This window comes from Epinephelus lanceolatus, chromosome 24, assembly GCF_041903045.1.
Source record: "Epinephelus lanceolatus isolate andai-2023 chromosome 24, ASM4190304v1, whole genome shotgun sequence".
NCBI lineage: Eukaryota > Metazoa > Chordata > Actinopteri > Perciformes > Serranidae > Epinephelus > Epinephelus lanceolatus.
In genome coordinates this window covers 20,579,926-20,596,774 of record NC_135757.1, presented here as the reverse complement: position 1 = coordinate 20,596,774, position 16,849 = coordinate 20,579,926, and the positions used below count along the sequence as shown (strand labels likewise).

The window sequence follows — 16,849 nt, the reverse complement described above, 5'->3', positions numbered from 1 at the left end:
AAATAAACTGCAATCCAGGAAGTCCAGTTTGAGCAACAGATCTAACAGTCTAAAAGCTTCTCAAATGCTCAAACACTGCTCAATACTTTAAGACAGGAACTATTTTATCTTTCTCCAAAGAACAGAAATACTCACAGAGGGGTCAAATTGTTGCACAGGTTACGGTTTAATGTTTTTGCCAAAGGGTTAAAATTACGGATGCATGATACTGAATTTTTTGCCAATATCCGATATGCCGATGTATAACAACTCATTTAACCAATAACCAATAACCGATACTGATAACGATGTATCAGCTTTTTTCCCTACCTAATTTTAGTGATGATCAAGTCTCTTCTGTATTGGAATTAACATCACATTATGCATGCATACTTTTCTTGTGATGGCCCACCAGCAGATGGAGATGTGACATATAATGGTTTTCAATGTATGTAATATTCATTTATTGTGCAAAATAAGAAAAAGCATGTTGGCCGATTCTGATGGCATGCCGATATTGTTTTGCATCCTTAATTTGAATCCATTTGAACACAGTCTTTGAGAAATTTGTCCTTGACTTTATGTTTAAGTGAATAAGGGATGCAAGGACTTTTGAAATTGGTCCACTATTAAGCGAGAGTGTTGCAGCTGGCAGCTATGAAACAGCCTGTGATGTAACAATTCAGGGCAGTTGTGCACTGTCAATTTACATCCACTAAAAATGTTTGTTTTTGCCACTGACAGGCTCAGATTGTTTTTATTAGTGTCTGACAAAATTATCTAAAGGATCCCTACAGAGATAGACCTTTTGGTTAAAGAGAAAGATCCTTTTTGTTTAACCAAAAACAGCCCCAAATTGCCATCGCCAAACTCATCAGATTCCATTTAAATAAACAGTGATTTTATACTCGTATAACACACGTCATTCAAAGTCAACAGACACAAAGTAAAACTGACAAAAGTTGTCTTGGTCCACTTTGTCCACTGTTCCAACATTTCCCAACTCTGGTTTAGTTTAAATGAAACCTTAATTCACCCACTTGGATGTGAAAATATGCCGCCTCTGTCCACGCTAAAATCAATGTTTATTTAAACAAAAAAGATCTTAATCTTTAAAAAAAAAAAAAAAAAAGGTCTATCTCTGTAGGGATCCTTTCTGTAATGTTGTCAGACACTTTAAGTAACAATCTGAACCCGTCAGTGGCAAAAACAAGCACTTTTTGTGGACGCACTTTGAGGGTGCACAAATGCCCTGAGTGTGTGCATTGAAGCCTGTTTCACAGCTGCCAGCCAGTCACTTAAGACACAAAAATGTTGGACAAAAGGAGCCAGGTTGAAAAAGTTACCCTTTAAAGCCCTCAATCCTGATTAATGATGAGAAGTACATGACATCACCTTTTTTTCCAAATGAGTCCCACCTACAGTATCTCACATAAGTGAGTACACCCCTCCCATTTTTGCAAATATTTCATTATATCTTTTCATGGGACAACACTATAGAAATGGCACTTTGATATAACTTAAAGTAGTCAGTGTACAGCTTGTATAGTAGTATAGATTTACCTTCCTCTGAACATTACTCAAAACACAGCCATCAACATCTAAACAGCTGGCAACATAAGTGAGTACACCCCACAGTGAACATGTCCAAATTGTGCCTAAAGTGTCAATATTTTGTGTGCCAACCATTATTATCTAGCACTGCCTTAGCCATTTTGGGCATGGAATTCACCAGAGCTCACAGGTTGCTTCAGGAATCCTCTCCCACTCCTCCATGATGACATCATGGAGCAGATGGATGTGAAGACACCTTACGCTCCTCCACCTTCAGCTTGAGGATGGCCCACAGGTGCACAGGTGAGTTTAGGGCTGGATACATACTTGGCCAGTCCATCACCTTCACCTTCAGCTTCCTCAGCAAGGCAGTTGTCATCTACTAGGTGTGTTTTGGGTCATTAGCATGTTGGAAAACTGCATTGCGGCTCAGTTTCCGAAAAAGGGCGATCATGCTCTGCTTGGAATTCATGTTTCCCTAAATGAACCAATGCTGAAAGAGCACCAAGACAACTGTCCCTTGCCTACAGTCAAGTATAGTGGTGGCAGCATCATGGTTTGGGGCTGCATGAGTGCTGCCGGCTCTGGGGAGCTCGGTTCAAACTGAGCCGCAATGCAGTTTTCCAACATGATAATGACCCAAAACACACCTAGAAGATGACAACTGCCTTGCTGAGGAAGCTGAAGGTGAAGGTGAAGGTGATGGACTGGCCAAGTATGTATCCAGCCCTAAACTCACCTGTGCACCTGTGGGCCATCCTCAAGCTGAAGGTGAAGGAGCGCAAGGTGTCTTCACATCCATCTGCTCCATGATGTCATCATGGAGGAGTGGGAGAGGATTCCTGAAGCAACCTGTGAGCTCTGGTGAATTCCATGCCCAAAAGGGTTAAGGCAGTGCTAGATAATAATGGTTGGCACACAAAATATTGACACTTTAGGCACAATTTGGACATGTTCACTGTGGGGTGTACTCACTTATGTTGCCAGCTGTTTAGATGTTGATGGCTGTGTTTTGAGTCATTTTCAGAGGAAGGTAAATCTATACTACTATACAAGCTGTACACTGACTACTTTAAGTTATATCAAAGTGTCATTTCTATAGTGTTGTCCCATGAAAAGATATAATGAAATATTTGTACTCACTTATGTGAGATACTGTAACTTTAAATCTGTGAAAACAAAAACATTTAGTTCTATATACGTTTTCAGGGCCTTTGAATGGTAAATATCAAAACAAAAGCAGCTGCATATGATCTGAATAAAATTCTATTAAACTCAAAACATTTGGATTTTAAACAGGAACTATCTCATCATAAAATAAATAAACAACATCCAGCCCAATAAAATACAAGTAGCTTTTGATTTACACAGGTCAAATTACTAAATTATCACCGGGGTTATATTCTGGTTGTTAACCCCTCCAACATGGCACCCCTCCCAACAAAACCTCTGTTCTAAAATAAAACATAAAATACAATTTAAATACTATTCTTTATGTAACAACTTATTAAATATCTTTACATTCTTTACCATAATTTCCTGTGTTTCTTAAACATTGAGTGTGGCATTGTGAAAAAGAGGGTCATATCTTAGGCACATCAAGGCACATATACATTCACACAGTGTGCTGCCTTTTCCTTTCCCCAAAATCACAAAAACGTACAATATGCTCCGACATGACGTCCTTGTTGGATTAAAAATGTCCTATTTTTGTCACATAAACAATAACAACATCAGCTAACACGCATGCAGTATTATATATATACTTCCTCTCTGCTCTCGACCGCAAGCACAAAAAAATAAAAGAACTTCAAATACATTGTAAAAATAAAGATTAGGCTTTACATTATTAGAGAGAAATGGTTAACATGTAGCATGCAAAAAAATAAATGTATTTGAAATCCTGATTTCTCATGCAATGCATTTAAATCTCTGTAAATGTATGCGGTGTCTATAAACTGCTGAAGTGACATGAGAAATAAATAATAAAAAATATGAATAGAAAGAAAAGATTAAAAAGCATCTGTCTCAGAAAAACACTAAAGCTCAAAACCTTGCAATGTAAACTTCAGTTCTGGTAGTTATGGAAGCTCATTTCCGCGTGTGACAAAAAATAAAATTAAATAAATAAATAAAAAAAATCTGTAAGTAATTATGAGAAACTTCCTTAAAATAAGTGTTGTTTCATATTATTTTTGAGATCTTATGTTTCTTAAAAATAATGACAGATTTCTCAAGTAATGGCTTAGTATTTCAGTTTTCTCAAAATAATCATTTAATATCTCAAAATATAATAAATCATTATTTTGAAGTAATTTCAATTTCTTATTATGAAATATAAAGTCATGATTTTGAGACAGTTTCTTATCATTTTGCGGTACAAGCTCATTTTGAGATATAAAGTCATGATTTTGGAAAATCCATTTCCATTTTGAGATACTCATTCTTCTTAAGAAAGATTCTCATTATTTTGACATACTAAGTCATTATTTGTCTCATTATCTCATTTACATGACATAATAACTTGACTAACTTTCATTTCAAGATACTAGGTCATTATTTACAGAAAGTTTCTCATTATTTTGAGACAGTTTCTCATTAATTTGTGATGATAACTTGAGAACATTTCTCATTTTGAGGTACTACGTCATTATTTTCAGAAAGTTTCTGATTCTAACTTGAAAAAAAGTTTCTCATTTGGAGATACTAGGTCATTATTTTTAGAAAGTTTGTGATTATTTCAGACAGTAACCCATTACTCTGAGCTACTAATACACTACTTTCAGAAACTTTCTGATTATTCTGAGATACTAACTGATTATTCAGAGAAGGTTTCTTATTTTTGAGATACTAACTCTTTATTTTGAGAAATTTCTGTGTTTTTTAAAAAATATCTAATCATTATTTTCATAACGTTTCTCATTATTTTAAGGTATTATTTCATTAGTTTGAGAAAGTCTCTCACTATCTTGCAAAAGTTTTTCATTATTTTAAGATTCTGAGTCATGATTTGTAGAAACTTTCTCAATTACATGAGATACTAACTCCACCTGCTTGAAATATTAATTAATTTATACTAACTCATTACTTTGAGAAACTTTCAGATTTTTTGTTATAATAACTCTTTTTTTGTCATCACACTGGCAGAAATGGGCTTCCATAGTGTAGCTGTTTGCTGGTAGTGCACTAAATGGAAAAACACAGTAGGCATGAACATGTAAGATTCCTCCCACACTTACATCAGGTCAACAGGAGTAGAAGTACTTCGGAAACATCTCAGAGTGCTTTAAAACCCATTGAATATTAACTGACCAGTGCTTGTAATGTGCTTTGATCACATTTACATGCTCGGTGCGACTTTGTATTAGGGGTCCACTGTTACTTTTTTGGAAGTTTCCTGGAAATAACTAGTTACTCGTTACTTATTACAGGTAAAATAGGGTCAATTTCAGTCATGGTAATATTTATTTATCATTAATTTATGGAAGCTTTATTCTTCATTTATATTAAGTTGCATGCCTGTAAACATTTATGAACACCATCTCTATTTTCCCTGTAATTGGCACCAGGTTACAAATTATTTCCAGGGCATTATTTCGATAAATGATAGCAGACCCATAAAATAAAGCATAAACAAATGCTCAGTTGCCACATGAAAAAGCTGCATTGCATTGAAGACAGTGTTTAACCAACAATCGTGTCCATACTATTAAAAAAATTGAGTTTAAAAAGGAGTGTTGGAGAAGTACAAAGATAATGTTCATGATTAAAATATCAAAGTTTAAAAGACAGTACAAAACAGATGTGCTGTGTAATATCAGAGGCACCAGATGTTCAGAAAACAAACCTCAGCCTCATTCATTAGATACCATTTCCCTCAAAACACACTCAGGAGTGAGGCTTGATTTGGCCAAATTCACCCTGCCGTGTGCTTGATTGCATTATTGTCATTCAAATAACACCATTTGCATGAGAACCCTTTTGTCATCACCACCTTTAAAAAGGACCAGTAGCTGAATTTTTTCTTGGCACCCTCGGGCTCAGACTCCACCCCCGCTCCGGTCCACCGTCACCGGCCCTCTTTTATTCAGAGTCTCCTCTGCCGTTTTCATCAGTATGGCCAGGCGGCTGTCCGACACTTGTCCCTTCTTTACCGCGCTCATCAGCTGCAGAGAACAGCGGGAAAGGTTAATTTGTCAAGCAGAGCTGCTTTAACAATTATCGCTATGACAACGACAATATTCTGTTGTGTGCCCGATCACCTACACACATCCCGGACACCAAACACCAATTGTCTTCTTTTTGTATTAAAGCTGCACTAGGTGGGAAATGAAGCTGTTTTAAGGGTGACTGGAGTTTTAAAAGAGCTGCATCCCTTCCTTCCTTTTAAAGACAGATTCTTTATATGCCTGATTCAATGAAGCCTGAAACCATGAGAGACTTGTCTCCAGTTTATTACGAAGCATCTAAGGCCTTGTTCACACTGCCAACCCAAATCCCTTTTTTTTTTTGACATATCCAGATTCAGTAAGATTGTTATTCACGTCGGCGGCAATGACACCCGGTTACGCCAATCGGAGGTCACTAAAATTAATATTGCCTCGGTGTGTGAATATGCAAAAACGATGTCGGACTCCGTAGTTTTCTCTGGACCCCTCCCAAATCTGACCAGTGATGACATGTTTAGCCGCATGTCATCATTTAACCGCTGGCTGTCCAGGTGGTGTCCAGCAAACGATGTGGGTTTTGTTAATAATTGGCAAACTTTCTGGGGAAAACCTGGTCTTATTAGGAGAGACGGCATTCACCCCACTTTGGATGGAGCTGCTCTCATTTCTAGGAACCTGGCAAATTTTATTAGTAATTTAAATCCCTGACAACCCAGAGTTGAGACCAGGACAGAGAGTTGCAGTCCTAAACGCCTCTCTGAGCTTCTAGTTCAGTTACCCAGCCATAGTTTTCATAGTTTTATACAGACGGTGTCTGTCCCCCGACCACCTAAATTATTTAAATCTAAAATTAAACAAAGAGGAGTTGTGCATAACAACCTCATAAAAAATTAAAACCTCTTCTGTGACAGAAAGACAAAACAGGAGAATTAAATGCGGACTGTTAAATATCAGGTCTCTATCGTCTAAAGCAGTGTTAGTAAACGAATTAATATCAGATAATCATATTGATTTACTCAGTCTCACTGAAACCTGGCTGTGTCAAGATGAATATGTTAGTCTAAATGAGTCCACTCCTCCCAGTCATAATAATACCCACATTCCTCGAGGCAGCGGCCGAGGAGGGGGAGTTGCAGCCATTTTTAACTCTAGTCTGTTAATCAGCCCTAAACCTAAACTAGATTATAATTCATTTGAAAGCCTCGTTCTTAGTGTTTTACATCCGACCTGGAAAACCTCGCAGCCACTTTTATTTGTTATAGTGTACCGTGCTCCTGGCCCGTATTCTGAATTTGTATCTGAATTCTCAGAGTTTTTATCCAGTTTAGTTCTTAAATCAGATAAAGTTATTATTGTAGGCGATTTTAACATTCATGTCGACGTTGATAATGACTCCCTGGCTACCGCGTTTATCTCATTAATAGACTCCATTGGCTTCAGTCAGGGTGTACATGAACCCACTCACTGTTTTAACCATACCCTCGATCTAGTTCTGACGTATGGAATTGAAATTGATAACCTAAAAGTCTTTCCACAGAATCCCTTGCTATCAGATCATTATCTGATTACTTTTGATTTCTTTTTACTCGATTACACGCCACTCAGCAACAGTTACTGTACTAGATGTTTATCAGATAGTGCTGTCACAAAATTTAAGGAAAAGATTACTTCGTCGTTAAATTCAATACCAATACCTTCAGTAACAGAGGTTTCCCGTGCCGACTTTAACCTCTCCCAAATTGATCATTTTGTTGATAGCGCCGTAGGCTCGCTGCGAACAACGCTCGACTCTGTAGCTCCTCTTAAAAAGAAGTTAACAAAGCAAAGAAAGTTTGCTCCTTGGTATAACTCTCAAACCCGTAGGTTAAAACAAATATCGCGAAAATTTGAAAGGAATTGGCGATTAACCAAACTGGAAGAATCTCGTTTAATCTGGACAGACAGTCTCAAAACTTATAAGAGGGGCCTCCGCAATGCCAGAGCAAACTATTACTCAGCATTAATAGAAGAAAACAAGAACAACCCCAGGTTTCTTTTCAGCACTGTAGCCAGGCTGACTGAGAGTCAAAGCTCTATTGAGCCTTGTATTCCTTTAGCCCTTAGCAGTAATGATTTTATGAGCTTTTTTAATGACAAAATTCTAACTATTAGAGGCAAAATTCATGACCTCCTGCCCTCAGATGGTAGGCCTACCTATCTAACCTCAAACACAGCTGTAGAATCTAATATATATTTAGATTGCTTCTCCCCAATTTCTCTTCAAGAATTGACCGCAGTGATTTCTTCATCTAAATCATCGTGTCTCTTAGACCCCATCCCAACTAGGCTACTTAAGGAGGTCTTTCCTTTAGTTAACACTCATATATTAGATATGATCAATATATCCCTATTAACAGGCTATGTACCACAGTCTTTTAAGGTAGCTGTAATTAAGCCTCTCCTAAAAAAGCCCACCCTGGATCCAGAGGTGTTAGCCAACTATAGACCAATATCTAATCTTCCCTTTATGTCAAAGATCCTTGAGAAAGTAGTCGCAGACCAGCTGTGTGATTTTCTCCAGGATAATAATTTATTTGAGGAATTTCAGTCAGGATTTAGAGTGCATCATAGCACTGAGACAGCTCTAGTTAAAATTACAAATGACCTTCTGATTGCTTCAGACAAAGGACTCGTCTCTGTTCTTGTTTTATTAGATCTTAGTGCGGCGTTTGACACAATTGACCATCAAATTCTACTGCAGAGACTGGATCACTTAATTGGCCTAAAAGGTTCAGCACTAAGCTGGTTTAAATCTTATTTATCTGATCGTTTTCAATTTGTTGATGTTCGTAATGAATCATCCTTACGTACCAAAGTTTGTTTTGGAGTTCCGCAAGGTTCTGTGCTCAGACCAATCCTATTTACTCTATATATGCTTCCTTTAGGTAACATCATTAGAAATCACTCTATAAATTTCCATTGTTATGCGGATGATACACAGTTGTATTTATCGATGAAGCCAGAAGAAAGTAATCAATTAACTAAACTCCATAACTGCCTTAAAGACAAAAAATTGGATGAGCACCAATTTCCTGATGTTAAATTCAGACAAAACTGAAGTTATTGTTCTTGGCCCCAAACAACTCAGAGACTCTTTATCTGATGACATAGTTTCTCCAGATGGCATTGCTCTGGCCTCTAGCACTACCGTAAGAAACCTCGGAGTAATATTTGATCAAGATTTGTCTTTTAATTCTCATTTAAAGCAAACCTCACGGACTGCATTTTTTCATCTGCGTAATATTGCGAAAATTATGCCTATCCTGACCCGAAAAGATGCAGAAAAATTGGTCCACGCTTTTGTTACCTCAAGGCTGGATTACTGTAACTCTCTATTATCAGGTAGCTCTAGTAAGTCCTTAAAAACTCTCCAGCTAATTCAGAATGCAGCAGCTCGTGTACTAACAGGAACTAAGAAACGAGATCATATTTCTCCTGTTTTAGCTTCTCTGCACTGCCTCCCTGTAAAATCCAGAATTGAATTTAAAATCCTACTGTTAACTTATAAAGCTCTAAATGGTCAAGCTCCGTCATATCTTAGAGAGCTCATAGTGCCATATTATCCCACCAGAACACTGCGCTCTGAGAAGGCAGGGTTACTCGTGGTCCCTAAAGTCTCCAAAAGCAGATCAGGAGCCAGAGCCTTCAGCTATCAGGCTCCTCTCCTGTGGAATCATCTTCCTGTTACGGTCCGGGAGGCAGACACCGTCTCCACATTTAAGACTAGACTTAAGACTTTCCTCTTTGATAAAGCTTATAGTTAGGGCTGGCTCAGGCTTGCCCTGTACCAGCCCCTAGTTAGGCTGACTTAGGCCTAGTCTGCCGGAGGACCCCCCTATAATACACCGGGCTCCCTCTCTCTCCCTCTCTCTCTCTCTCTCTCTCTCTCTCTCTCTCTCACTCTCATCCTATTACTGCATCTTGCTAACTTGGCCATTCTGGATGTCACTAACTCGGCTTCTTCTCCGGAGCCTTTGTGCTCCACTGTCTCTCAGAATAACTCATACCGCAGCGGTGCCTGGACAGTGTGACGTGTGTGGTTGTGCTGCTGCCGTGGTCCTGCCAGATGCCTCCTGCTGCTGCTGCCATCATTAGTCATTAGTCATACTTCTACTGTTATTATACACATATGACTATTGTCACACAAGTATACTGTCAGATATTAATACATACTTTCAACATATTGTACCACAGTAGCCAGAACTATAACTATAATATTATTACTTTCATTAATGTTGTTGTAAGCTACTGTCATTACCTGCATCTCTCGCTCTCTCTCTCTCTCTCTCTCTCTCTCTGTCTCATTGTGTCATATGGATTACTGTTAATTTATTATGCTGATCTGTTCTGTACGACATCTATTGCACGTCTGTCCGTCCTGGAAGAGGGATCCCTCCTCAGTTGCTCTTCCTGAGGTTTCTACCGTTTTTTTTCCCCGTTAAAGGGGTTTTTTTTTTGGGGAGTTTTTCCTTATCCGCTGTGAGGGTCTTAAGGACAGAGGGATGTCGTATGCTGTAAAGCCCTGTGAGGCAAATTGTGATTTGTGATATTGGGCTTTATAAATAAAATTGAATTGAATTGAATTGAATTGACTTTGAAAAGTCTGGACATCAAAAAAACATCACATAAAATGTGATTTTGGAAATTGGAAGTGATTTGAAATCCGATTCCAATTGAATTTTTACAGATGTTTCTCAGTTCTGATGCTCTGTATGCTCAAATCAGTTCAACGTATCTTTGAATGCAACACATGATGACACTGTCAAATCCATAGTGAAAGAAGTGCTGAGCAGAATCCATGCTGCTGCTAGCTTAGCGCTAAAGAGGACAACAGCAGTCCACAGACATATGCCAAAACACATTCAAATTTATAACCATGACTCTACAGGGTAACTGTTTGGAGGGCAAAATGTAGATGTCCATTTCTCATGCTTCCACTGAAAGTGAAGTCACCAGGGTATCTATGTTGTTACTGATGCCTAAGTTGTGACACCAGCAACCAATGCAGATAGGTTGCTGATAGTTAGACACACATTCAATCTGATTTTGCAAATTACATTAATGGGAAATTCAATTTTTGCAAATCTGAGGTGATTTGAAATGCCAATTGGATTTCTACAGATGTGTCTCAGTCTGGACACAAATTTCCAAGTGTTTTTGAATGTGACTCACAATGATGATGTTAAAACCAGACTGACGGAAGTGCTGAGCAGAACCAATGCTGCCTCTAGAAGAGCACTATGGAGAACAACATGAAGAACAACAGTCTGTTAAAATAAATTGTCTGCTGGCACTTTGGGTGGAAGCATCTGTACAGGCAAAGCTGACAGGAACCTACCTGGACAAGACCATTTATCAAGAGATATCTCGCGGCATAGAAGAGAGGGGCTTTTGTCTCAAGTGTATGGGTTGGTACTGTTTTTACTGACATATGTGTCAGTAACAATGCTACCAACCCAGATAGGTTGGTTCTGTCTGGACACAGAAATCTTATCAGATTAGTTAAAAATACAACCTAATCGCCAGAAACAATATTAGCATTGTAAATTTCAGCAAACCATGGATACATAACATCTCTAAGTTATGCAATGGATACTTTGAAACTTTATGTGTCAGCAGTGTTGTGGTTAACATGTGGTTTGGTTAATGTACAAAAACTACTTGGTTATGGTTAGGATAGGATCATGTTTTGGCTTTAAATAGCTTAATAAAAAACAAATGCTTTTTGTGGCACTATCCTCAGTTGGAAAACAACGTTGTGTTGATGAAAAACACCCATGTTTGGAGCCTAAAGAGTTGCTGGACACAGCACTGACTTGCTAAAACACAGCTGGTTTTGTTGTCTATTGGTCTTAAACAGTAGTGCAGCAGGTGTCTCGCCTAGGTGTTATGCCATCCATCATTAGGGCTGGACAATATGGACAAAACTTCATATCTCAGTATTTTCAGGCTGAATGGCGATACATAATATATCTCGGTGTTTTCTATGACATGGGTTACATGTTTACAGCTGCAAGTCAAAGCCACATTAGAGATGACACAATCACTTCTATAAAAACAGACTGTGGTCAAAACAAAATGCAGAGACATGGAGTCAAGTAGGTTTGAAACAATTAAAAATCTTTGTGGGAGGAGTTAAAAAATTGTTTCCATGGCTTTTGAAATTAATCTAGTGCTGCAAAATTATTTAAATATGTTTTATTTATTTAGGTTGTTAATTGTATTAATGCACATAGCATCAACAGAGAGGCAAAGGGAGAGAAGGAGCAACAGACACTGTCCGTGTCATGTACGTGTTTTATACGAAACATCTGTGTCGTTGCTGCATTTTTTACACAGCTCTGTCGCCTGCGTCCAGGAGCTGTCTTAGTGTCACACAACAGACTACAACTACCAAGAAGCACGGCGATGTGCTATGATCCACCTCACACACAAACTAGCGGCGCAGTGCTGGACTGCACATGTGCTGTGGTCATTTCATTCATCTCGCAGACTGATTTAGACAGTGTTGTCTTACTTATATCTTACTTGAAAATATGTCAATATATCGTACATAGTCATTATATCTCCCAGCCCTAGCCACCATCCCCTCAACCTCCCATAAACAAAGTTAGCTCATACACTATGCCACTATAGAAACTCTGATATGATGTGTATGAAACATGACGTATTCATGGTTTGCAGAAATGTACAATTCTAACATTTCTTCTGGAGACTGGGCTGACAAATGAAAGTGCAAACAGTCTGTCTTTAATTTGAGAAACAAATCTTTTGTTTTGCCTGCAGTCTGAACGCAGCCTAAGACAACATATTGAAGAATTTCTGCATATTTATATTGCAACATTTATAAGGACAAGGAAGGTATTGTTCTATATTTTCTTTATTGTCAACAAATATCATTAAGACCAGACCAACACTAGTAGGATTAGCAGGATGAATTCATTGTTGGTTTTGGTCTTTTCATGGGATTTGTTGACAATGAGAAAATTAAGTTTCCTAGTGTAGCTTTAACACATCTTGAATGTTTTAAGTGTGTTTTTTTGTCCCTTTAGCCACCAGAAGACTTCATAAAGTTTTATGTGACTTAATTGTTAATGTGAGAACTGAAGTCAGCCTTGAAGGACACAGGGGTTACAGTTTTCCCATCAGTGCTGCGCATATACACTACCTGTATGTTGCCCCTAAAGTCATCCATGTGCAGGTCGAGCATACACACAAGCAGAAACAGACATTCAGAATCAAAATATACATAACATGTATGATTAAATACTTAACTCCATTATGTTTTACTTGTCACAGAAGGGACCAAAAAAAAAAAAAGGCTTCTCTTACTGATTTATCAGCTCGTTTCCTCGGCCAGCGGAGAAACCGGCACACTAATGAAGACTAAATCCTCAACTGTCATCAAGCTCCCCCATAATGACTCTTTTCTGGACTTCGTTGTCAAGTGAGAAAGTAATTTATTTAGCCACGGACGGACACGGAAGGCCCGGACACACTTCAGGCCTCATTACACAAGCCGCTGACAGAGATTCTCCTTTCTAATTAGCTCCAGGTAGTCGGACTTCACACCTTGTTTGCAGGAGCGGATGTTCGTCGCTCGCACGTCACTCGCACATCTCAGGTGGACAATGGCCTTTTGTTAACGATGGGGTAATGTGTTGCAGCACTAGTGACATTATAGCATATATGAGGAGGAATACGCTGTATTTATCTGGGTGATAACACTGAAAACTACAGACAGGAGGAAACTGCTTTCACTGCTACGATTTCCTGAGATTGTAAATGAGTATCTACAATAAGAAAACACAGACCTATAAACCACTGTTTAAAATGTGATACACTGTTATGAATTCAGGACAAAATGTGTCAAGATTGTCACTATTTCTGAAGCATGATGAGGCAGCAATATGGCAGCACACATAATAATCTCAGAGGTAAAAAAGTAGTAAAATAAAGGAAACAAAAGTGTGTAACGGATTGCGTTCCCCTGGGCTTATATTATCCAGCCTCCATCTCCTCAGTCCTGTTTGTTCTGCTGTTATTGACAGAGGTGTTAGGCTTTAATGGCTTATCACACCACAGTGCTTACAGGCACTCAGATGACTTTTAACTTTATTTCCAGGTGGTTTTAGATTCAGTCTTTTCTGCAGAAATCTCCATTTGATACATAAATACCCCCAAAGTCCAATTATCTTATAAATGTTAAAGAATTTGCCAGTGCAGTGACAATATTTGTTTGTGTCCAGTGCAAATTAACATTCATTAATTTCAAGCTTTGATAAAAATTTTGTTTTGATTCTATGCAGCAAACTGCTTTAGTTATTCATATTTCAAACAGGCTGAAACAGGCAGATTTTCCAATTGTTTGAGGAAAATAAGGTTTTAGGGCTTAATTAAAGACAAAAAATTATTTGTTGAGGAGATTTTTCAGAGAGGATAACAGAGATTAAATTCCAAACTAGCTGACGTTCACTTATACACATATATTTTATGCAGTGGTATAGGATGGAGACATGGTGTCTACAGGTATCAGACTCTTGAATTTAATGTTTTTTAAGAACTTTTCAAGATCATTTTTTAACCAAATTTAGGAAAGATTTTTGGATAAATCTTCTTTTTCTTGCAGCTACATGTAAAGGTAAGTAGAGTATATGAAGTCATGAGCAGAGGTAGGTTTTATGTAGGAATATAGTTATTGGCGTAAATAAGGTAAATCCATATTTTGTCAACAGGTAAGTGCATGTATGAAGTTAAATATTGGGATCAGTGGAAGGGTTAATGTTTTGCTAAAGAGCTTAAAGGTTCCCAGCAAGCATTTTTTGGTTTAAAAAACATCTAATAGCCATCTACATGAAGACCTGACGTCTAGGCTAAATCACGTCTGAATTTGGGCTGTTAGTGAAAATTTGGTAGACGTCTAACCATAGCCAAAGTGTAGACGTCATCAATTATACGGCTATGTAGAGAACATGTCCAAAAAATGGAGATAAACATATTTTAATTACTGTTGCCTCTCCATACGTGATTGAATATCATACCGCACGCCATCTGCAATGGCGAAAATTACATTTAATCAATTTCAAAATTAAATCGGCTAGATTTGGGTTACATGTAGCTAGGCTAAATCAGAGCTAAATATAGCCAATACGTTTAAATCATGACTATTAAGTCTGGTATTTTTCAAACCTTGTGTTTTTGTTCATAAGTGACTAATGGGAACAGCAATTTCTGAAACTGGTCCAGTATTGAGCAAGAAAGCTGCAGCCGGCAGCAGCAAAACAGGCAGCAATGTAAAGTTAAGGGGCAGTTGTGCACTGTCACTTTCTGTCCACCAAAAGTGTTTGTTTTTTAAACTGACAGGTTCAGAATGTTATTCTGTCTGAAAACATTATGGAAAGAATCCCTACAGAGACAGACCTTTTGTGAAAGAGTAAGATCCTTTTTGTTTAGCTTGAAACAGTCTCAAAATTGCTATCGTCAAACCCACCAGACTCCATTTAAATAAACAGTAATTTTATCATCCCAAAACACACTTCATTTAAAGCTGACAGAAACAAAATAAAACTCACAAAGACCATAGCAATATTCACCTACATCAGGTGCACTATTACTTCATATGATCCACATTACTAATTATATCTTGTGCAATATTTTTTCACAACATCATGTGCAATATTTCTATTCAATATCATGATCACTTGTCAGTGTAGTGCAATATCCTTTTCTCAGTCATGGGCAATACTACTTCTCATTGTTATATAGAATTCAATTTAACATTGACTATCAGGAGTCTGTTTTTTTTCCTCACCATTTTTGTTCATTCTCAGTAGCTCTTGTACTTATCGTACTCCTGTTGTTTCTCTATTAGGCACTAATTTTTGCTTCTGCTCTTTGAAAACACTTCTACATTGTATATTTGTATATTTTGCCAGATATTTAATACTCTGTTATTATAAAACTGGGCCCAGTGAGTGACCCTGACCGTGGGAACCAACTGGTTGTCTGGTTGGTACTGGTTGTGAATTATTACATTGTGGTTACTGTACTTAGTGTTACTGTAATTTGAGGCATTCTCTTGCACAAGAATTTCCTTTGGGATAAATAAAGTTTTATTGAATTGATTTGAATTCACCCACTTAGATGTGACAATATGTTGGCTCTATACATGTTAAAATTACCGTTTATCTAAATGGAGTCTGGTGGGTTTGGTGAAGGCGATTTTGGGGCTGTTTCTGGTTACACAAAAAAGGTTCTAACTCTTTCACAAAAAGTTCTATCTCTGTCGGGATCCTTTCCATAAGTTAGTGTCTAAAACAAACACTAGAGGATGTAACTTAACATTGCACAATTGCCCTGAGTGGTTACGTTGCAGCCTGTTTCACTGCTGTTGGCTGCCGTCTTCTTGCTCATTACTAGACCAATTTCAAAAATTGTTGTTCCCATTAGTCACTTAGACGCAAAAGAATGGGAAAATAGATTCCAGGCTGAAAAATACCAAACTTACCCTTTAACCCATTTTGACAAAAAGAAACTGAAAAATTGATAAATTAAATTAGATAAGATGATTGAGGCAATAAAGACATCACATATTCAAATTTAATGACTTTTAAGACGCAATATTTATTACATTTCGGACATTTTAAGACTTTTTAAAGACCTGCAGACACACTGGGAATGAGGCAGTATTATTTATTGTGTAATATCACTCCACTTTTGAGCTCATTTTATTTTGTTGTATGTGGTTCTTCATTAGAGGGCATTAAATGTTAAAACTGCTTCTTTTATATTTACATGTGAAATTCTATTTTACTATGCATTTATGCGTTAATGAGCCTTGATTACAGGAAGCCTATTTCACCATTGTGGCATTGACAAAAACCAGAGGTAACAATGTGACACTTATTTCACAGGTGGCTTTAACAGAAAATGTAAAATAAGATATTGCAGATATTTCAAAAATACTGACTGCTTCCTTCACTTCTGCACCAAGCATCACAGTTTAATAGTTAAAGCAAAGAATGGTAACAGCAGCATTGCAGTAGATAGTGAAATATCTGCTGAAACAAATACAGGAAATGATGGGCTGTCAGATGCCCCCTCTCTCC

General features: G+C 37.7%; 1 protein-coding gene and 1 long non-coding RNA gene across 2 annotated transcripts in view; one reads left to right on the top strand and one right to left on the bottom strand.

Moving 5' to 3' along the window:
* LOC144461924 (uncharacterized) overlaps positions 1 to 16,849 on the top strand; it is a 50,189-nt gene that overhangs the window by 16,538 nt on the left and 16,802 nt on the right. The gene's annotated exons all lie outside the window — the stretch shown is intronic.
* gpd2 (glycerol-3-phosphate dehydrogenase 2 (mitochondrial)) overlaps positions 3,008 to 16,849 on the bottom strand; it is a 58,416-nt gene continuing 44,574 nt past the window's right edge. Inside the window, exon 17 of the mRNA XM_033615977.2 lies at positions 3,008 to 5,699. Within this exon, the coding sequence (XP_033471868.1) occupies positions 5,574 to 5,699 (126 nt within the window). The 3' untranslated portion in view covers positions 3,008 to 5,573. The remainder of the gene's footprint in view (positions 5,700 to 16,849) is intronic.